General features: G+C 59.0%; 1 protein-coding gene across 1 annotated transcript; it reads left to right on the forward strand.

Annotated features, from left to right (window-relative positions):
- Window positions 1-914: 914 nt before the first annotated feature.
- ZP3 (zona pellucida glycoprotein 3) lies at window positions 915-21,717 on the forward strand. The gene is made up of 9 exons (XM_032123309.1): window positions 915-1,593; window positions 4,106-4,224; window positions 14,529-14,632; window positions 14,717-14,894; window positions 19,877-19,997; window positions 20,092-20,183; window positions 20,269-20,405; window positions 21,377-21,460; window positions 21,547-21,717. Exons 1-9 carry the CDS (start codon window positions 1,249-1,251, stop codon window positions 21,678-21,680), a joined length of 1,314 nt encoding a protein of 437 aa, XP_031979200.1. The 5' UTR covers window positions 915-1,248; the 3' UTR covers window positions 21,681-21,717.
- The last annotated feature ends 337 nt before the right edge of the window (window positions 21,718-22,054 follow it).

Here is a 22,054-nt window from a genome sequence, read left to right on the forward strand (position 1 = left end):
CCCGGAGCGTTGTTTTCCCCCCGTTCTATCCCAAAAAACCCCGGGATTTGGGGCATCCAGAGGGGTTTGGATCATCGGGAATGACGGAACCCCAAAATTCCAGCCCCGGGAGCCAAATTCCTTCGGTTTTTTGGGATAAAAGGTGGGATCCCCCTCCAAAATCCTCATCCAAGGGGATCCCAAGGATTTTCCCCTCCCGGGATCCCGAATTCCCGGGATCATCCCGGCATTCCCGGAGCGCTGTTTTCCCCTTGGATGAGGATTTTGAGGGGGGATCCCACCTTTTATCCCAAAAAAAAGAAGGAATTCGGCTCCGGGGCTGGAATTTGGGGGGTTTCCATCATTCCCGATGATCCAAACCCCTCTGGATGCCCCAAATCCCGGGGGTTTTTTTTGGGATAGAACGGGGGGAAAACAACGCTCCGGGGGTGCCGGGATTATCCCGGGAATTTGGGATCCCGGGAGAGGAAAATCCTTGGAATCCCCTTGGATGAGGATTCTGGGGGAGATCCCACCTTTTATCCCAAAAAACCGGGATTTGGGGCATCCAGAGGGGTTTGGATCATCGGGAATGATGGAAACCCCCCCAAATTCCAGCCCTGGTGCCAAATTCCTTCATTTTTTTGGGATAAAAGGTGGGATCCCCCCCCCCCCAGAATCCTCATCCAAGGGGAAAACAGCGCTCCGGGAATGCCGGGATGATCCCGGGAATTCGGGATCCCGGGAGGGGAAAATCCTTGGGATCCCCTCGGATGAGGATTTTGAGGGGGGGTCCCACCTTTTATCCCAAAAAAAAGAAGGAATTCGGCTCCGGGGCTGGAATTTGGGGGGGTTTCCGTCCTTCCCGATGATCCAAACCCCTCTGGATGCCCCAAATCCCGGGGTTTTTTTGGGATAGAACGGGGGGGGAAACAACGCTCCGGGGGTGCCGGGATTATCCCTGGAATTCGGGATCCCGGGGGGAGAGGAAAATCCTTGGAATCCCCTTATCAGCCGGGAACCCAAACAATCGCTGGCTCCTCGGCTCCGCGGCTCCGCGCTGGATAAACAATTCCCAAAAATCCGCCGGGAATGTTCATCCCCATCCCGCTGCCAGCCCGGAACTGCCGGCGACCGTCCCTAGGGATGCCCTTGGAATTGGGGAAGCGCGGCTCTGGGGGGGTGGGGGTGGGGCTCATTCCAAGCGGGATATAAACCCAGCCCGCTCCTCCGCTCTTCCCACTCCGGAATTCCCAGGGATTCCCCAGGATGCGCTCCCAAATCCGCCTCCTCCTGGCGCTGCTCTGCTGCGGCGCGGCCCCGGCGGCTGCGGCGCCGCCTCCTTGGGAAGGGGCGTGGAGCGATCCCAATTCCTGGTCGTGGGGTTGGGATGATTCCCAATCCCAATCCCAATCCCAGATTCCCGTGGCCGTGCAGTGCCAGGAGGCGCAGCTGGTGGTGACGGTGCACCGGGATCTGTTCGGGAACGGGCGCTTGGTGAGCGCCGCCGAGCTGAGCCTGGGCCCCGCCGCCTGCAAACATTCCCGGCTGGATCCATCCCGGAATACCGTCACCTTCAGCGCCGGCCTCCACGAGTGCGGCAGCACCGTGCAGGTGAGTCCTGGCTCCAGCCGGGAATTCCCACCGGGAGAGGCTCCTGGAATGTGGGGGTAGATCCGGGTGAGTCCTTGTCCCGATCCCGGCATTCCCACCGGGAGCGACTCCCGGGGTGTCGGGATAGATCCCGGTGAGTCCTTGTCCCGATCCCGGCATTCCCACCGGGATTCCCACCTGGAGCGGCTCCTGAGGTCCTGAGGATTCCCGGTTTTACGGGAGATCCCGGTGAGTCCCTGTTCCGTTCCGATCCCGGCATTCCAACCGGGATTCCGGCCGGGATTCCATCCTGGAGCGGCTCCTGGGGTGTCGGGATAGATCCCGGTGAGTCCTTGTCCCGATCCCGGCATTCCCACCGGGATTCCCACCTGGAGCGGCTCCTGAGGTCCTGAGGATTCCCGGTTTTACGGGAGATCCCGGTGAGTCCCTGTTCCGTTCCGATCCCGGCATTCCCACCGGGAGAGGCTCCCGGGGTGTCGGGATAGATCCCGGTGAATCCCGTCCCGATCCCGGGATTCCCACCGGGATTCCCACCGGAATTCCCACCGGGAGCGGCTCCCGGGGGTCCTGCGGATTCCCGGTTTTGAGGGAGATCCAGGTGAGTCCCTGTTCCGTTCCGATCCCGGGAATTCCCAACCGGGAGCGGCTCCCGGGGTGTCGGGATAGATCCCGGTGAGTCCCGTCCCGATCCCGGCATTCCCACCTGGAACGGCTCCCGGGGTGTCGGGATAGATCCGGGTGAGTACTGGCTCCAGCCGGGAATTCCCACCGGGATTCCCACCGGGAGAGGCTCAAGGGGTGTCCGGATAGATCCGAGTGAGTCCTGGCTCCATCCCGGAATTCCCACCTGGAGCGGCTCCCGGGGTGTCGGGATAGATCCCGGTGAGTCCCTGTCCCGATCCCGGCATTCCCACCGGGATTCCCACAGGGAGCGGCTCCCGGGGGTCCTGCGGATTCCCGGTTTTGAGGGAGATCCAGGTGAGTCCCTGTTCCGTTCCGATCCCGGCATTCCAACCGGGATTCCCACCGGGATTCCATCCTGGAGCGGCTCCCGGGGTGTCGGGATAGATCCCGGTGAGTCCCTTCCCGATCCCGGAATTCCCACCGGGATTCCCGCTTGGAGCGGCTCCCGGGGCCGCGCGGATTCCCGGTTTTGAGGGAGATCCAAGGGCTGCATCCAGCAGCGCTCCCGGGGAGGGAGGAGCGGGAATTCCCTTGGGATCGCAGCGGTTTTCCCAGCGTTCGTGTTCCCATTCCTCCGGGAAAAGCCCCTTTTCCCTCGGCTTTCATTCAACTCCCTGAGAACTGAGATTTTCCACCCCCTTTTCCCACTTTTCCAGCCCCTTTTCCCCCTTTTCCACCCCCTTTTCCCACTTTTCCACCCCCTTTTCCCTCTTTTCCCACTTTTCCACCCCCTTTTCCCCCTTTTCCACCCCCTTTTCCCCCTTTCCCCCGTTTTCCAGCCCCTTTCCCCCCTTTCCCACACGGTTTTCCCACTTTCCCATCCCCTCAGAGCTTTTCCATCCCTTTTTCCCCGTTTTGCTCCTTCTTTTCCCATTTTTCCATCCCCTTCCCTACTTTTCCATCCCCCTTTCCATCCCCTTTTCCCACTTCTCCATCCCCTCAGAGCTTTTCCTTCCCCTTTCCCCCCTTTTCCTTCCTCTTCCCGCCTTTTCCAGCCTCTTTCCCCCCTTTTCCATGGATCCCCCAGCATTCCCGGTCCCTCGGGCAATGCCCCTGGATTGTGAGACCACCTTTCCCATGGAATTCCCCGTTTTTATTCCCAAATTCCCCCCGAATTCCCCCATTTCTTTGAATTCCCGGTCACTCTGGTGACATCCCCATGGTGTGGGACCACTTTTCCCATGGAATTCCCCATTTTTATTCCCAAATCCCTCCCAGTCCCACATTTTGAATTCCCAGTCACTCCGATGACATCACCATGGTGTGGGATCGCCTTTCCCATAGAATTTCTGATTTTCCCATTCCCAAATTCCTCCCAATTCCCTCATTTCTTTGAGTTCCCCATCACTCTGATGACATCCCCATGGTGTAGAACCACCTTTCCTACAGAATTCCCCATTTTTATTCCCAAATCCCTCCCAATTCCCACGTTTCTTTCAGTTCCCCATCACTCTGGCCATGCCCCCGAATAGTGGGAACCGCCTTTCCCACGGAATTCCCCATTTTTATTCCCAAATCCCTCCCAGTTCCTCCATTTCTTTGAATTCCCGGTCACTCTGGTGACATCACCATGGAACGGGACCACCTTTCCCATGGAATTCCCCATTTCCCATTCCCAGATCCCCCCGAATTCCCGCATTTCTTTGAACTCCTGGCCACTCTGATGACGTCACCGTGGCACAGGACCGCCTTTCCCACGGAATCCCCCAGTTTTATTCCCAAATTCCCCCCGAATTCCCCCATTTCTTTGAGTTCCCCATCACTCCGATGCCATCCCCATGGTGTGGGACCGCCTTTCCCACGGAATTCCCGATTTCCCCATTCCCAGATCACCCCGGATTCCCTGATCTACCGCACGCTGCTCACCTACGAGCCCAGCCCCGGCAGCAACCCGGCCATCGTGCGCAGCAGCCCGGCCGTCGTCCCCATCGAGTGCCACTACCCCAGGTGACCCCATCCCAGTGTTCCCAGTCCATCCCAGTGACCCCATTCCATCCCAGTGTCCCCATCCCAGTGTTCCCAGTCCATCCCAGTGTCCCCATTCCCATTCCCAGTATCCCCGGCCATCGTGCGCAGCAGCCCGGCCGTCGTCCCCATCGAGTGCCACTACCCCAGGTGACCCCATCCCAGTGTTCCCAGTCCATCCCAGTGTCCCCATTCCCATTCCCAGTATCCCCGGCCATCGTGCGCAGCAGCCCGGCCGTCGTCCCCATCGAGTGCCACTACCCCAGGTGACCCCATCCCAGTGTTCCCAGTCCATCCCAGTGTCCCCATTCCCATTCCCAGTATCCCCGGCCATCGTGCGCAGCAGCCCGGCCGTCGTCCCCATCGAGTGCCACTACCCCAGGTGACCCCATCCCAGTGTTCCCAGTCCATCCCAGTGTCCCCATTCCCATTCCCAGTATCCCCGGCCATCGTGCGCAGCAGCCCGGCCGTCGTCCCCATCGAGTGCCACTACCCCAGGTGACCCCATCCCAGTGTTCCCAGTCCATCCCAGTGTCCCCATTCCCATTCCCCGTCTCCCCGGCCATCGTGCGCAGCAGCCCGGCCGTCGTCCCCATCGAGTGCCACTACCCCAGGTGACCCCATCCCAGTGTTCCCAGTCCATCCCAGTGTCCCCATTCCCATTCCCAGTATCCCCGGCCATCGTGCGCAGCAGCCCGGCCGTCGTCCCCATCGAGTGCCACTACCCCAGGTGACCCCATCCCAGTGTTCCCAGTCCATCCCAGTGACCCCATTCCATCCCAGTGTCCCCATCCCAGTGTTCCCAGTCCATCCCAGTGTCCCCATTCCCATTCCCAGTATCCCCGGCCATCGTGCGCAGCAGCCCGGCCGTCGTCCCCATCGAGTGCCACTACCCCAGGTGACCCCATCCCAGTGTTCCCAGTCCATCCCAGTGTCCCCATTCCCATTCCCAGTATCCCCGGCCATCGTGTGCAGCAGCCCGGCCGTCGTCCCCATCGAGTGCCACTACCCCAGGTGACCCCATCCCAGTGTTCCCAGTCCATCCCAGTGTCCCCATTCCAGTGTCCCCATCCCATCCCAGTGTCCCCATCCCAGTGTTCCCAGTTCCATCCCAGTGTCCCCATTCCCATTCCCAGTATCCCCGGCCATCGTGCGCAGCAGCCCGGCCGTCGTCCCCATCGAGTGCCACTACCCCAGGTGACCCCATCCCAGTGTTCCCTGTCCATCCCAGTGTTCCCAGTCCATCCCAGTGTCCCCATCCCAGTGTTCCCAGTCCATCCCAGTGTTCCCATTCCTATCCCAGTCTTCCCATTCCTCTCCCAGTGTTCCCATTCCATCCCCAGTGTCCCCAATCCCATCCCAGTGTCCCCACTCCCATCCCAGTGTCCCCATCCCATCCCAGTGTCCCCATTCCCAATGACCCCATTCCAATCCCAGTGTCCCCATCCCAGTATCCCCATTTCCATCCCAGTGTCCCCATCCCAGTATCCCCATTCCCATCCCAGTTTCCCCAATCCCATCCCAGTGTCCCAATCCCATCCCAGTGTCCCCATTCCCATTCCCAGTATCCCCGGCCATCGTGCGCAGCAGCCCGGCCGTCGTCCCCATCGAGTGCCACTACCCCAGGTGACCCCATCCCAGTGTTCCCAGTCCATCCCAGTGTCCCCATCCCAGTGTTCCCAGCCCATCCCAGTGTTCCCATTCCCATTCCCAGTCTTCCCATTCCTCTCCCAGTGTTCCCATTCCATCCCCAGTGTCCCCACTCCCCTCCCAGTGTCCCCATCCCATCCCAGTGTCCCCATTCCCAATGACCCCATTCCAATCCCAGTGTCCCCATCCCAGTATCCCCATTCCCATCCCAGTGGCCCCAATCCCATCCCAGTGACCCCATTCCAATCCCAGTGTCCCCATCCCAGTATCCCCATTTCCATCCCAGTGTCCCCATCCCAGTATCCCCATTCCCATCCCAGTTTCCCCAATCCCATCCCAGTGTTCCCAGTCCATCCCAGTGTCCCCATTCCCATTCCCAGTATCCCCGGCCATCGTGCGCAGCAGCCCGGCCGTCGTCCCCATCAAGTGCCACTACCCCAGGTGACCCCATCCCAGTGTTCCCAGTCCATCCCAGTGTTCCCAGTCCATCCCAGTGTCCCCATCCCAGTGTTCCCAGTCCATCCCAGTGTTCCCATTCCTATCCCAGTCTTCCCATTCCTCTCCCAGTGTTCCCATTCCATCCCCAGTGTCCCCAATCCCATCCCAGTGTCCCCACTCCCCTCCCAGTGTCCCCATCCCATCCCAGTGTCCCCATTCCCAATGACCCCATTCCAATCCCAGTGTCCCCATCCCAGTATCCCCATTCCCATCCCAGTGGCCCCAATCCCATCCCAGTGACCCCATTCCAATCCCAGTGTCCCCATCCCAGTATCCCCATTTCCATCCCAGTGTCCCCATCCCAGTATCCCCATTCCCATCCCAGTTTCCCCAATCCCATCCCAGTGTCCCAATCCCATCCCAGTGTCCCCATTCCCATTCCCAGTATCCCCGGCCATCGTGCGCAGCAGCCCGGCCGTCGTCCCCATCGAGTGCCACTACCCCAGGTGACCCCATCCCAGTGTTCCCAGTCCATCCCAGTGTCCCCATTCCCATTCCCAGTATCCCCAGCCATCGTGCGCAGCAGCCCGGCCGTCATCCCCATCGAGTGCCACTACCCCAGGTGACCCCATCCCAGTGTTCCCAGTCCATCCCAGTGTCCCCATCCCAGTGTTCCCAGTCCATCCCAGTGTTCCCATTCCTATCCCAGTCTTCCCATTCCTCTCCCAGTGTTCCCATTCCATCCCCAGTGTCCCCAATCCCATCCCAGTGTCCCCACTCCCATCCCAGTGTCCCCATCCCATCCCAGTGTCCCCATTCCCAATGACCCCATTCCAATCCCAGTGTCCCCATCCCAGTATCCCCATTCCCATCCCAGTGGCCCCAATCCCATCCCAGTGACCCCATTCCAATCCCAGTGTCCCCATCCCAGTATCCCCATTTCCATCCCAGTGTCCCCCATCCCAGTATCCCCATTCCCATCCCAGTTTCCCCAATCCCATCCCAGTGTCCCAATCCCATCCCAGTGTCCCCATTCCCATTCCCAGTATCCCCGGCCATCGTGCGCAGCAGCCCGGCCGTCGTCCCCATCGAGTGCCACTACCCCAGGTGACCCCATCCCAGTGTTCCCAGTCCATCCCAGTGTTCCCAGTCCATCCCAGTGTCCCCATCCCAGTGCTCCCATCCCAGTGTTCCCATCCCAGTGTCCCAATCCCATCCCAGTGTTCCCATTCCATCCCAGTGTCCCAATCCCATCCCAGTGACCCCATCCCAGTATCCCCATTCCCATCCCAGTGTCCCCAATCCCATCCCAGTGTCCCAATCCCATCCCAGTGACCCCATCCCAGTGTCCCCATCCCATCCCAGTGTCCCCATCCCAGTGTCCCCATTCCCATCCCAGTGTCCCCATTCCCATTCCCAGTATCCCCGGCCATCGTGCGCAGCAGCCCGGCCGTCTTCCCCATCGAGTGCCACTACCCCAGGTGACCCCATCCCAGTGTTCCCAGTCCATCCCAGTGACCCCATCCCAGTGACCCCATTCCATCCCAGTGTCCCCATCCCAGTGTTCCCAGTCCATCCCAGTGTCCCCATCCCAGTGCTCCCATCCCAGTGTTCCCATCCCAGTGTCCCAATCCCATCCCAGTGTTCCCATTCCATCCCAGTGTCCCAATCCCATCCCAGTGACCCCATCCCAGTATCCCCATTCCCATCCCAGTGTCCCCAATCCCATCCCAGTGTCCCAATCCCATCCCAGTGACCCCATCCCAGTGACCCCATCCCATCCCAGTGTCCCCATCCCAGTGTCCCCAATCCCATCCCAGTGTCCCCATTCCCATTCCCAGTATCCCCGGCCATCGTGCGCAGCAGCCCGGCCGTCGTCCCCATCAAGTGCCACTACCCCAGGTGACCCCATCCCAGTGTTCCCAGTCCATCCCAGTGTTCCCAGTCCATCCCAGTGTCCCCATCCCAGTGTTCCCAGTCCATCCCAGTGTTCCCATTCCTATCCCAGTCTTCCCATTCCTCTCCCAGTGTTCCCATTCCATCCCCAGTGTCCCCAATCCCATCCCAGTGTCCCCACTCCCCTCCCAGTGTCCCCATCCCATCCCAGTGTCCCCATTCCCAATGACCCCATTCCAATCCCAGTGTCCCCATCCCAGTATCCCCATTCCCATCCCAGTGGCCCCAATCCCATCCCAGTGACCCCATTCCAATCCCAGTGTCCCCATCCCAGTATCCCCATTTCCATCCCAGTGTCCCCATCCCAGTATCCCCATTCCCATCCCAGTTTCCCCAATCCCATCCCAGTGTCCCAATCCCATCCCAGTGTCCCCATTCCCATTCCCAGTATCCCCGGCCATCGTGCGCAGCAGCCCGGCCGTCGTCCCCATCGAGTGCCACTACCCCAGGTGACCCCATCCCAGTGTTCCCAGTCCATCCCAGTGTCCCCATTCCCATTCCCAGTATCCCCAGCCATCGTGCGCAGCAGCCCGGCCGTCATCCCCATCGAGTGCCACTACCCCAGGTGACCCCATCCCAGTGTTCCCAGTCCATCCCAGTGTCCCCATCCCAGTGTTCCCAGTCCATCCCAGTGTTCCCATTCCTATCCCAGTCTTCCCATTCCTCTCCCAGTGTTCCCATTCCATCCCCAGTGTCCCCAATCCCATCCCAGTGTCCCCACTCCCATCCCAGTGTCCCCATCCCATCCCAGTGTCCCCATTCCCAATGACCCCATTCCAATCCCAGTGTCCCCATCCCAGTATCCCCATTCCCATCCCAGTGGCCCCAATCCCATCCCAGTGACCCCATTCCAATCCCAGTGTCCCCATCCCAGTATCCCCATTTCCATCCCAGTGTCCCCATCCCAGTATCCCCATTCCCATCCCAGTTTCCCCAATCCCATCCCAGTGTCCCAATCCCATCCCAGTGTCCCCATTCCCATTCCCAGTATCCCCGGCCATCGTGCGCAGCAGCCCGGCCGTCGTCCCCATCGAGTGCCACTACCCCAGGTGACCCCATCCCAGTGTTCCCAGTCCATCCCAGTGTTCCCAGTCCATCCCAGTGTCCCCATCCCAGTGCTCCCATCCCAGTGTTCCCATCCCAGTGTCCCAATCCCATCCCAGTGTTCCCATTCCATCCCAGTGTCCCAATCCCATCCCAGTGACCCCATCCCAGTATCCCCATTCCCATCCCAGTGTCCCCAATCCCATCCCAGTGTCCCAATCCCATCCCAGTGACCCCATCCCAGTGTCCCCATCCCATCCCAGTGTCCCCATCCCAGTGTCCCCATTCCCATCCCAGTGTCCCCATTCCCATTCCCAGTATCCCCGGCCATCGTGCGCAGCAGCCCGGCCGTCTTCCCCATCGAGTGCCACTACCCCAGGTGACCCCATCCCAGTGTTCCCAGTCCATCCCAGTGACCCCATCCCAGTGACCCCATTCCATCCCAGTGTCCCCATCCCAGTGTTCCCAGTCCATCCCAGTGTCCCCATCCCAGTGCTCCCATCCCAGTGTTCCCATCCCAGTGTCCCAATCCCATCCCAGTGTTCCCATTCCATCCCAGTGTCCCAATCCCATCCCAGTGACCCCATCCCAGTATCCCCATTCCCATCCCAGTGTCCCCAATCCCATCCCAGTGTCCCAATCCCATCCCAGTGACCCCATCCCAGTGACCCCATCCCATCCCAGTGTCCCCATCCCAGTGTCCCCAATCCCATCCCAGTGTCCCCATTCCCATTCCCAGTATCCCCGGCCATCGTGCGCAGCAGCCCGGCCGTCGTCCCCATCAAGTGCCACTACCCCAGGTGACCCCATCCCAGTGTTCCCAGTCCCACTCCCAGTGTTCCCAGTCCCATTCCCGCTGTCCCAATCCCAGTGTTCCCAGTCCCACTCCCAGTGTTCCCATTCCTATCCCAGTCTTCCCATTCCTCTCCCAGTGTTCCCATTCCATCCCCAGTGTCCCCAATCCCATCCCAGTGTCCCCACTCCCATCCCAGTGTCCCCATCCCATCCCAGTGTCCCCATTCCCAATGACCCCATTCCAATCCCAGTGTCCCCATCCCAGTATCCCCATTCCCATCCCAGTGGCCCCAATCCCATCCCAGTGACCCCATTCCAATCCCAGTGTCCCCATCCCAGTATCCCCATTTCCATCCCAGTGTCCCCATCCCAGTATCCCCATTCCCATCCCAGTTTCCCCAATCCCATCCCAGTGTCCCAATCCCATCCCAGTGTCCCCATTCCCATTCCCAGTATCCCCGGCCATCGTGCGCAGCAGCCCGGCCGTCGTCCCCATCGAGTGCCACTACCCCAGGTGACCCCATCCCAGTGTTCCCAGTCCATCCCAGTGTCCCCATTCCCATTCCCAGTATCCCCAGCCATCGTGCGCAGCAGCCCGGCCGTCATCCCCATCGAGTGCCACTACCCCAGGTGACCCCATCCCAGTGTTCCCAGTCCATCCCAGTGTCCCCATCCCAGTGTTCCCAGTCCATCCCAGTGTTCCCATTCCTATCCCAGTCTTCCCATTCCTCTCCCAGTGTTCCCATTCCATCCCAGTGTCCCCAATCCCATCCCAGTGTCCCCACTCCCATCCCAGTGTCCCCATCCCATCCCAGTGTCCCCATTCCCAATGACCCCATTCCAATCCCAGTGTCCCCATCCCAGTATCCCCATTCCCATCCCAGTGGCCCCAATCCCATCCCAGTGACCCCATTCCAATCCCAGTGTCCCCATCCCAGTATCCCCATTTCCATCCCAGTGTCCCCATCCCAGTATCCCCATTCCCATCCCAGTTTCCCCAATCCCATCCCAGTGTCCCAATCCCATCCCAGTGTCCCCATTCCCATTCCCAGTATCCCCGGCCATCGTGCGCAGCAGCCCGGCCGTCGTCCCCATCCCAGTGTTCCCAGTCCATCCCAGTGTCCCCATCCCAGTGCTCCCATCCCAGTGTTCCCATCCCAGTGTCCCAATCCCATCCCAGTGTTCCCATTCCATCCCAGTGTCCCAATCCCATCCCAGTGACCCCATCCCAGTATCCCCATTCCCATCCCAGTGTCCCCAATCCCATCCCAGTGTCCCAATCCCATCCCAGTGACCCCATCCCAGTGTCCCCATCCCATACCAGTGTCCCCATCCCAGTGTCCCCATTCCCATCCCAGTGTCCCCATTCCCATTCCCAGTATCCCCGGCCATCGTGCGCAGCAGCCCGGCCGTCGTCCCCATCGAGTGCCACTACCCCAGGTGACCCCATCCCAGTGTTCCCAGTCCATCCCAGTGTCCCCATCCCAGTATCCCCATTCCCATCCCAGTGGCCCCAATCCCATCCCAGTGACCCCATTCCATCCCAGTGTCCCCATCCCAGTATCCCCATTTCCATCCCAATGACCCCATTTCCAGTGGCCCCATTCCCATCCCAGTGTCCCCATCCCATCCCATCCCAATCCAGTGTCCCCATTTGCATCCCAGTGTCCCCATCCCAGTGTCCCCATTCCCATTCCCAGTGTCCCCAATCCCATCCCAGTGTCCCCAATCCTATCCCGGTGTCCCCAATCCCATCCCAGTGTCCCCATTCCCAGTGTCCCCAATCCCATCCCAGTGTCCCCAATCCTATCCCAGTGTCTCCAATCCCATCCCGGTGTCTCCAATCCCATCCCAGTGTCCCCATTCCCATTCCCCATGTCCCCAATCCCATCCCAGTATCCCCAATCCCATCCCAGTGTCCCTATTTGCATCCCAGTGTCCCCATCCCTGGGTCCCCACTCCTGTCCCAGTTTTCCCAGTCCCATCCCAGTGTTTCCATTCCAGTGTTCTCATTCCCATCCCAGTGTCCCCATCCCATCCCAGTGTCCCTATTTGCATCCCAGTGTTCCCATCCTAGTATCCCCATTCCCAGTGTTCCCATCCCAGTATCCCCAATCCATCCCAATGACCCCATTCCCAATGTCCCCATTCCCATTCCCAGTGTCCCCAACCCAGTGTCCCCACTCCTGTCCCAGTTTTCCCAGTCCCCATCCCAGTGTCCCCATCGCAGTGTCCCCAATCTCATCCCAGTGTCCCCATTCCATCCCAGTGTCCCCATTCCATTCGTGACCCCATTCCAGTGACCCCATTCCCATCCCAGTATCCCCAATCCATCCCAATGACCCCATTTCCAGTGGCCCCATTCCCATCCAGTGTCCCCATCCCATCCCATCCCATCCCAGTGTCCCCATTTGCATCCCAGTGTCCCCATCCCAGTGTCCCCATTCCCATTCCCAGTGTCCCCAATCCCATCCCAGTGTCCCCAGTCCTATCCCGGTGTCCCCAATCCCATCCCAGTGTCCCCATTCCCAGTGTCCCCAATCCCATCCCAGTGTCCCCAATCCTATCCCAGTGTCTCCAATCCCATCCCGGTGTCTCCAATCCCATCCCAGTGTCCCCATTCCCATTCCCCATGTCCCCAATCCCATCCCAGTATCCCCAATCCCATCCCAGTGTCCCTATTTGCATCCCAGTGTCCCCATCCCTGGGTCCCCACTCCTGTCCCAGTTTTCCCAGTCCCATCCCAGTGTTTCCATTCCAGTGTTCTCATTCCCATCCCAGTGTCCCCATCCCATCCCAGTGTCCCTATTTGCATCCCAGTGTTCCCATCCTAGTATCCCCATTCCCAGTGTTCCCATCCCAGTATCCCCAATCCATCCCAATGACCCCATTCCCAATGTCCCCATTCCCATTCCCAGTGTCCCCAACCCAGTGTCCCCACTCCTGTCCCAGTTTTCCCAGTCCCCATCCCAGTGTCCCCATCGCAGTGTCCCCAATCTCATCCCAGTGTCCCCATTCCATCCCAGTGTCCCCATTCCATTCGTGACCCCATTCCAGTGACCCCATTCCCATCCCAGTATCCCCAATCCATCCCAATGACCCCATTTCCAGTGGCCCCATTCCCATCCCAGTGTCCCCATCCCATCCCATCCCATCCCAGTGTCCCCATTTGCATCCCAGTGTCCCCATCCCAGTGTCCCCATTCCCATTCCCAGTGTCCCCAATCCCATCCCAGTGTCCCCAGTCCTATCCCGGTGTCCCCAATCCCATCCCAGTGTCCCCATTCCCAGTGTCCCCAATCCCATCCCAGTGTCCCCAATCCTATCCCAGTGTCTCCAATCCCATCCCGGTGTCTCCAATCCCATCCCAGTGTCCCCATTCCCATTCCCCATGTCCCCAATCCCATCCCAGTATCCCCAATCCCATCCCAGTGTCCCTATTTGCATCCCAGTGTCCCCATCCCTGGGTCCCCACTCCTGTCCCAGTTTTCCCAGTCCCATCCCAGTGTTTCCATTCCAGTGTTCTCATTCCCATCCCAGTGTCCCCATCCCATCCCAGTGTCCTTATTTGCATCCCAGTGTTCCCATCCTAGTATCCCCATTCCCAGTGTTCCCATCCCAGTATCCCCAATCCATCCCAATGACCCCATTCCCAATGTCCCCATTCCCATTCCCAGTGTCCCCAACCCAGTGTCCCCACTCCTGTCCCAGTTTTCCCAGTCCCATCCCAGTGTCCCCATCCCAGTGTCCCCAATCTCATCCCAGTGTCCCCATTCCATCCCAGTGTCCCCATCCCAGTGTCCCCATTCCATCCCAGTGTCCCCATTCCATTCGTGACCCCATTCCATTCGTGACCCCATTCCAGTGACCCCATTCCCATCCCAGTATCCCCAATCCATCCCAATGACCCCATTTCCAGTGGCCCCATTCCCATCCCAGTGTCCCCATCCCATCCCATCCCAGTGTCCCCATTTGCATCCCAGTGTCCCCATCCCAGTGTCCCCAATCCCATCCCAATGTCCCCAATCCCATCCCAGTGTCCCCATTCCATCCCAGTGTCCCCATTCCATTCGTGACCCCATTCCAGTGACCCCATTCCCATCCCAGTATCCCCAATCCATCCCAATGACCCCATTTCCAGTGGCCCCATTCCCATCCCAGTGTCCCCATCCCATCCCAGTGTCCCCATTTGCATCCCAGTGTCCCCATCCCAGTATCCCCAATCCATCCCAATGACCCCATTTCCAGTGGCCCCATGCCCATCCCAGTGTCCCCATCCCAGTATCCCCAATCCATCCCAATGACCCCATTCCCAGTCTCCCCATGCCCATCCCAGTCTCTCCATTCCCATCCCAGTCTCCCCATCCCAGTATCCCTGACCCCATATCCCTGCTTTTTTCCCAGACGGGACAACGTCACCAGCGGTGCCATCCGCCCCACCTGGGCACCCTTCAACTCCGCCCTGGTGGCCGAGGAGAAGCTCCTGTTCTCGCTGCGCCTCATGAACGGTGCGTGGGGGAATCCGTCGGCATCTTTTTGGGATCGCGGTGTAGGGGGGGGATTAACGGGGCCGCGCCGCCGGCTTTTCCCAGACGATTGGAGCGCCGAGAGGGCCTTCACGGGCTTGCGGCTGGGAGACGTTCTGAACATCCAGGCCGAGGTGGGCACCGAGAGCCACGTGCCGCTGCGGCTCTTCGTGGACTCCTGCGTGGCCACCCTGAGCCCCGGCGCCGAGGCCTCGCCCCACTACGCCATCATTGACTTCAACGGGTCAGTTTGGGGACGTTCGGGGATGTTTTGGGGTCTGGGGAGCATCCAGGGGGTGGTGGCACCTCGCTGCTCCATCGTTGACTTCAACGGGTCAGTTTGGGGACGTTCGGGGATGTTTTGGGGTCAGGGGAGCATCCAGGGGGTGGTGGCACCTCGCTGCTCCATCGTTGACTTCAACGGGTCAGTTTGGGGACGTTCGGGGATGTTTTGGGGTCAGGGGAGCATCCAGGGGGTGGTGGCACCTCGCTGCTCCATCGTTGACTTCAACGGGTCAGTTTGGGGACGTTCGGGGATGTTTTGGGGGTCAGGGGAGCATCCAGGGGGTGGTGGCACCTCGCTGCTCCATCGTTGACTTCAACGGGTCAGTTTGGGGACGTTCGGGGATGTTTTGGGGTCTGGGGAGCATCCAGGGGGTGGTGGCACCTCGCTGTTCCATCGTTGACTTCAACGGGTCAGTTTGGGGACATTCGGGGATGTTTTGGGGTCTGGGGAGCACCCAGGGGGTGGTGGCACCACGCTGCTCCATCGTTGACTTCAACGGGTCAGTTTGGGGACGTTCGGGGATGTTTTGGGGTCTGGGGAGCATCCAGGGGGTGGTGGCACCTCGCTGTTCCATCGTTGACTTCAACGGGTCAGTTTGGGGACGTTCGGGGATGTTTTGGGGTCTGGGGAGCATCCAGGGGGTGGTGGCACCTCGCTGCTCCATCGTTGACTTCAACGGGTCAGTTTGGGGACATTCGGGGATGTTTTGGGGTCTGGGGAGCATCCAGGGGGTGGTGGCACCTTGCTGCTCCATCGTTGACTTCAACGGGTCAGTTTGGGGACGTTCGGGGATGTTTTGGGGTCAGGGGAGCATCCAGGGGGTGGTGGCACCTCGCTGCTCCATCGTTGACTTCAACGGGTCAGTTTGGGGACATTCGGGGATGTTTTGGGGTCAGGGGAGCATCCAGGGGGTGGTGGCACCTCGCTGCTCCATCGTTGACTTCAACGGGTCAGTTTGGGGATGTTTCGGGACGTTCGGGGATGTTTTGGGGTCTGGGATAGGGTCAGGGGGTGGTGGCACCTCATCCTGCTCCACTACATCATCGTTAACATCAACGGGTGAGTTTGGGGACGTTTGGGGACATTTTGGGGACGTTTTGGGGTCTTGGGGGCACCCAGGGGGTGGTGGCACCTCGCTGTTCCATCGTTGACTTCAACGGGTCAGTTTGGGGATGTTTCGGGACGTTTGGGGATGGTTTGGGGTCTGGGATAGGGTCAGGAGGTGGTGGCACCTCATCCTGCTCCACTACATCATCGTTAACATCAACGGGTGAGTTTGGGGACGTTTGGGGACATTTTGGGGACGTTTTGGGGTCTTGGGGGCATCCAGGGGGTGGTGGCACCTCGCTGTTCCATCGTTGACTTCAACGGGTCAGTTTGGGGATGTTTCGGGACGTTTGGGGATGTTTTGGGGTCTGGGATAGGGTCAGGGGGTGGTGGCACCTCATCCTGCTCCACTGCTCCATCATTGACTTCAATGGGTCAGTTTGGGGACGTTTGGGGACACTTTGAGGACCTTTTGGGGACACTTTAGGGACACTTTGGGGACACTCTGGGGACATTTTGGGGACACTTTGGGGACACTTTGGGGACACTTCGGGGACATTTTGGGGACACTTTGAGCACATTTTGGGATCCTTTTGAGGACACTTTGAGGACCTTTTGGGGACCTTTTGGGACACTTTGAGGACCTTTTGGGAATATTTTGGGGTCACTTGGAGGACACTTTGGGGACCCTTTTGGGGACATTTGGGGTCACTTTGAGGACACTTTGAGGACACTTTGGGGACACTTTGGGGACACTTCGGGGACATTTTGGGACACTTTGGGGATGCTTTGGGGTCATTTGAGCACATTTTGGGAACATTTTGGGGACACTTTGAGGACCTTTTGAGGACCTTTTTGGGACCTTTTGGGGACACTTTGAGGACCTTTTGGGGACATTTTGGGGACACTTTGAGGACCTTTTGGGGACATTTTGAGACCATTTTGAGGACATTTTGGGAACATTTTGGGGACATTTTGGGAATACTTTGGGGACACTGAGGACACTTTGAGGACCTTTTGGGGACCTTTTGGGACACTTTGGGGACCTTTTGGGGACATTTGGGGTCACTTTGGGGACACTTTGAGCACATTTTGGGAACATTTTGGGGTTACTTTGAGGACACTTTGAGGACCTTTTGGGGACACTTTGGGGACCTTTTGGGAACATTTTGGGGTCACTTTGGAAACATTTTGGGGTCATTTGAGCACATTTTGGGAATATTTTGGGGTCATTTTGGGGACACGTAGGGGACACTGAAGACCTTTTGGGGACGTTTGGGGACACTTTGGGGACCTTTTGGGAACATTTTGGGAACATTTTGAGGACACTTTGAGGACATTTTGGGGACCTTTTGGGACACTTTGGGGACCTTTTGGGAACATTTTGGGGTCACTCTGAGGACACTTTGGGAACACTTTTGGGGACACTCTGAGGAGCTTTTGGGGTCACTTTGAGCACGTTTTGGGAACATTTTGGGGTCACTTTAAGGACCTTTTGGGGACACTTGGAGGACATTTTGAGGACCTTTTGGGGACATTTTGAGGACACTTTGAGGACATTTTGGGGTCATTTGAGCACATTTTGGGAACATTTTGGGGACACCTTGAGGAGCTTTTGGGGACCTTTTGGGGTCACTTTGAGGACAATTTGGGAACATTTTTGGGGACACTTTGAGGAGCTTTTGGGGTCGCTTTGAGCACACTTGGGGAACATTTTGGGGACACTTTGAGGACACTTCGGGGACACTTTGGGGACGTTTTGAGGACACCTTGGGAACACTTTCGGGACACTTTGGGGACCTTTTTGGACACTTTGAGGACCTTTTGGGAACACTTTGGGGACCTTTTGGGGACACTTTGGGGACATTTTGGGGACACTTTGGGGACATTTTGAGGACACTTTGGGGACCTTTTGGGGACACTTCGGGGACATTTTGAGGACATCTTTAGGACCTTTGGGGAACATTTGGGGGCCACTGAGGACCTTTTGAGGACCTTTTGGGGTTACTTTGAGAACAGTTTGGGAACACTTTGGGGACATTTTGGGGGCACTTTGAGCACATTTTGGGAACATTTTGGGGACACTTTGAGCACATTTTGGGATCCTTTTGAGGACACTTTGAGGACCTTTTGGGGACCTTTTGGGACACTTTGAGGACCTTTTGGGAATATTTTGGGGTCACTTGGAGGACACTTTGGGGACCCTTTTTGGGGACATTTGGGGTCACTTTGAGGACACTTTGAGGACACTTTGGGGACACTTTGGGGACACTTCGGGGACATTTTGGGACACTTTGGGGATGCTTTGGGGTCATTTGAGCACATTTTGGGAACATTTTGGGGACACTTTGAGGACCTTTTGAGGACCTTTTTGGGACCTTTTGGGGACACTTTGAGGACCTTTTGGGGACATTTTGAGACCATTTTGAGGACATTTTGGGAACATTTTGGGGGCATTTTGGGAATACTTTGGGGACACTGAGGACACTTTGAGGACCTTTTGGGGACCTTTTGGGACACTTTGGGGACCTTTTGGGGACATTTGGGGTCACTTTGGGGACACTTTGAGCACATTTTGGGAACATTTTGGGGTTACTTTGAGGACACTTTGAGGACCTTTTGGGGACACTTTGGGGACCTTTTGGGAACATTTTGGGGTCACTTTGGGAACATTTTGGGGTCATTTGAGCACATTTTGGGAATATTTTGGGGTCATTTTGGGGACACGTAGGGGACACTGAAGACCTTTTGGGGACGTTTGGGGACACTTTGGGGACCTTTTGGGAACATTTTGGGAACATTTTGAGGACACTTTGAGGACCTTTTGGGGACCTTTTGGGACACTTTGGGGACACTTTGAGGACCTTTTGGGGACATTTTGAGGATATTTTGGGAACATTTTGGGGTCACTGAGGACACTTTGGGAACATTTTTGGGGACACTTTGAGGAGCTTTTGGGGTCACTGAGCACATTTTGGGAACATTTTGGGGTCACTTTGAGGACACTTTGGGGACATTTTGGGAACACTTTGAGGACACTTTGGGGACATTTGGGGACACTTTGGGGACATTTTGGGGACATTTTGGGGACCTTTTGGGGTCAGGGGGACACCCAGTGAGTGCTGAGCCCTTGTCACTTCTCCGGGTGAGCTGGGGACATTTGGGGGACACTTTGAGGACATTTGAGGACATTTTGGGGTCACTTTGAGCACATTTTGGGAACATTTTGGGGTCGCTTTGAGGACCTTTTGAGGACCTTTTGGAGTCACTTTGGGGACACTTTGGGAACACTTTTGGGGCCACTTTGAGAACCTTTTGGGGTCATTTGAGCACCTTTTGGGGACCTTTTGGGGTCACTTTGAGGACAATTTGGGAACATTTTTGGGGACACTTTGAGGGGCTTTTGGGGTCGCTTTGAGCACATTTGGGGAACATTTTGGGGTCACTTTGAGGACACTTTGGGGACACTTTGGGGCCACTTTTGAGGACACTTTGGGGACCTTTTGGGGACATTTTGAGGACACTTTGAGGACCTTTTGGGGACACTTTGAGAACAGTTTGGGAACACTTTGGGGACAGTTTGGGGTCACTTTGAGCACATTTTGGGAACATTTTGGGGACACTTTGAGGACATTTTGGGGTCACTTTGAGCACATTTTGGGAACCTTTTGGGGTCACTTTGAGGACACTTTGAGGAGCTTTTGGGGTCACTTTGAGGACAATTTGGGAACATTTTTGGGGACACTTTGAGGAGCTTTTGGGGTCGCTTTGAGCACATTTTGGGAACATTTTGGGGACACTTTGAGGACCTTTCGAGGACCTTTCGAGGACCTTTTGGGGTCACTTTGGAGCCACTTTTGGTGCCACCCCGCGCTGTGAGCCGCGCCCCGCAGGTGCCTGGTGGACGGGCGCTCGGACGCCACCGGCTCGGCCTTCGTCACGCCGCGGCCCCGGCAGGACGTGCTGCGCTTCCAGATCGACGCCTTCCGCTTCGCGGGCGACCCCCGCAACCTGGTAGCGCCCTTGGGGCCACCCCGAGGACCCCGAAAGCCCTTCCGGCGCCTCGGTGGCCCCGCAGCGTGTCCCCAAAGTGTCCCTTCCCGCGCAGATTTACATCACGTGCCACCTGAAGGTGACACCGGCCGAGCAGAGCCCGGACGCGCTCAACAAGGCCTGCTCCTTCAACAAGGCCCTCAACACGTGAGTGGCACCCTTGGGGGCATCTTGGCACGCCGGTGGCACCGGGTGGTGGCATGGGGTGACCGCTGTCCCCTCGTCACCGCAGCTGGGCGCCCGTGGAGGGGACAAGGGACATCTGCAGCTGCTGCGAGCTGGGCAACTGCGGCTCGGCCGCGCTGGCCCGGAGCGTGCGGCCAGCGGAGAACTGGAGCGGGCATCGCTTCCGCCGGCAGGATGGGGATGGTGAGGGGACAGCGGGACACTGGGGACACTGGGGACTCTGGGGGATACTGGGGACACTGGGGACACTGGGGATACTGGGGGACAGGGGGATGGGGGGGCACACTGAGGACACTGGGGACACTGGGGACAGGGGGACACTGGGACACTGGGGACACTGGGGACACTGGGGACACTGGGGACAGGGGGACACTGGGACACTGGGGACACTGGGGACACTGGGGACAGGGGGACACTGGGGACAGGGGGACACTGGGACACTGGGGACACTGGAGACATGGGGACACTGGGGACAGGGGGATGGGGGGGCACACTGGTGACAAGGGGGACAGGGGGATACTGGGGACACTGGGGATACTGGGGGACAGGGGGATGGGGGGCACACTGGGGACAAGGGGACACTGGGGACACTGGGGATACTGGGGACACTGGGGACACTGGGGACACTGGGGATACTGGGGACAGGGGGATGGGGGGCACACTGGTGACAAGGGGACACTGGGGACACTGGGGATACTGGGGACACTGGGGACACTGGGGACACTGGGGATACTGGGGACAGGGGGATGGGGGGGCACACTGGTGACAAGGGGGACAGGGGGACACTGGGGATACTGGGGATACTGGGGGACAGGGGGATGGGGGGCACACTGGGGACACTGGGGATACTGGGGACACTGGGGACAGCGGGGGGATCCCTCGTTGTGGTCCCTCATTGTTGTCACACTGTTGTCCCCTCTCTGTCCCCTCCCTCTCCCTCCCTGTCCCTCCCTGTCCCTCTGTCCCCTCCCTCTCCCTCCCTGTCCCCTCCCTCTCCCTCCCTGTCCCCTCCTGTCCCTCCCTGTCCCTCTCTGTCCCCTCCCTCTCCCTCCCTCTCCCTCCCTGTCCCCTCCCTGTCCCCTCCCTGTCCCCTCCCTGTCCCTCCCTGTCCCTCTGTCCCCTCCCATCCCACCCCCTCCCCTCCCCATCCCCAGGCCCCGCGGCCGAAGCCGACGTGGTCATCGGTCCAGTGCTGCTCTCCAGTGGCCAGCGGGGCCAGCAGCCACAGGGCCACCAAGGTGAGCGCAGCGGGCCGGTGGCCGCGGTGCCCAGCGGGCGGTGCCCACGCCGGTGCCCTCGGTGCCACCTTTGTGTCCCTTTGCAGGAGAGGCGCCGCTGGGCACGGGCACGGTGCTGGCCTGCGCCCTGGCCACCGTGGCCGTGGCCGGAGTGGCCGTGGCCGGAGCCGTGCTGGCCGTCGGCCTGGGGCGCCGCGGCGGCGGCCGGAGCGCGGCCTGAGGTGGCCCCAATTCCCAATAAATGCCCGAAGGACCAGCGGGGTCTCTGGGGGGCCACTGGGGGGGAACGGGGCGGGGAATGGGGGGGGGGGAGGGCGGCTGGGGCTGGGCCTGGGACCCCACTCCGGGGCCAGTGGCACCAGTTCATCCCAGTGGCACCAGTTCATCCCAGTGGCACCATCCCAGTGGCACCAGTTCATCCCAGAGTCACCAGTTCATCCCAGTGGCACCATCCCAGTGGCACCAGTTCATCCCAGTGGCACCAGTTCATCCCAGTGGCACCATCCCAGTGTCACCAGTTCATCCCAGTGGCACCATTCCATCCCAGTGTCACCATCCCAGTGTCACCAGTTCATCCCAGTGGCACCAGTTCAC

The sequence above is a fragment of the Corvus moneduloides genome, chromosome 13, assembly GCF_009650955.1.
Source record: "Corvus moneduloides isolate bCorMon1 chromosome 13, bCorMon1.pri, whole genome shotgun sequence".
NCBI classification, from domain to species: domain Eukaryota; kingdom Metazoa; phylum Chordata; class Aves; order Passeriformes; family Corvidae; genus Corvus; species Corvus moneduloides.

Bases quoted from the DNA above. Each gene is read 5' to 3' on its own strand.
- ZP3 (XM_032123309.1), top strand. From the start codon at position 1,249: ATGCGCTCCCAAATCCGCCTCCTCCTGGCGCTGCTCTGCTGCGGCGCG. The intron at 4,225-14,528 runs GTGACCCCATCC...CTTTTTTCCCAG, and splicing joins ATCGAGTGCCACTACCCCAG to ACGGGACAACGTCACCAGCG. The intron at 19,998-20,091 runs GTAGCGCCCTTG...CTTCCCGCGCAG, and splicing joins CGGGCGACCCCCGCAACCTG to ATTTACATCACGTGCCACCT.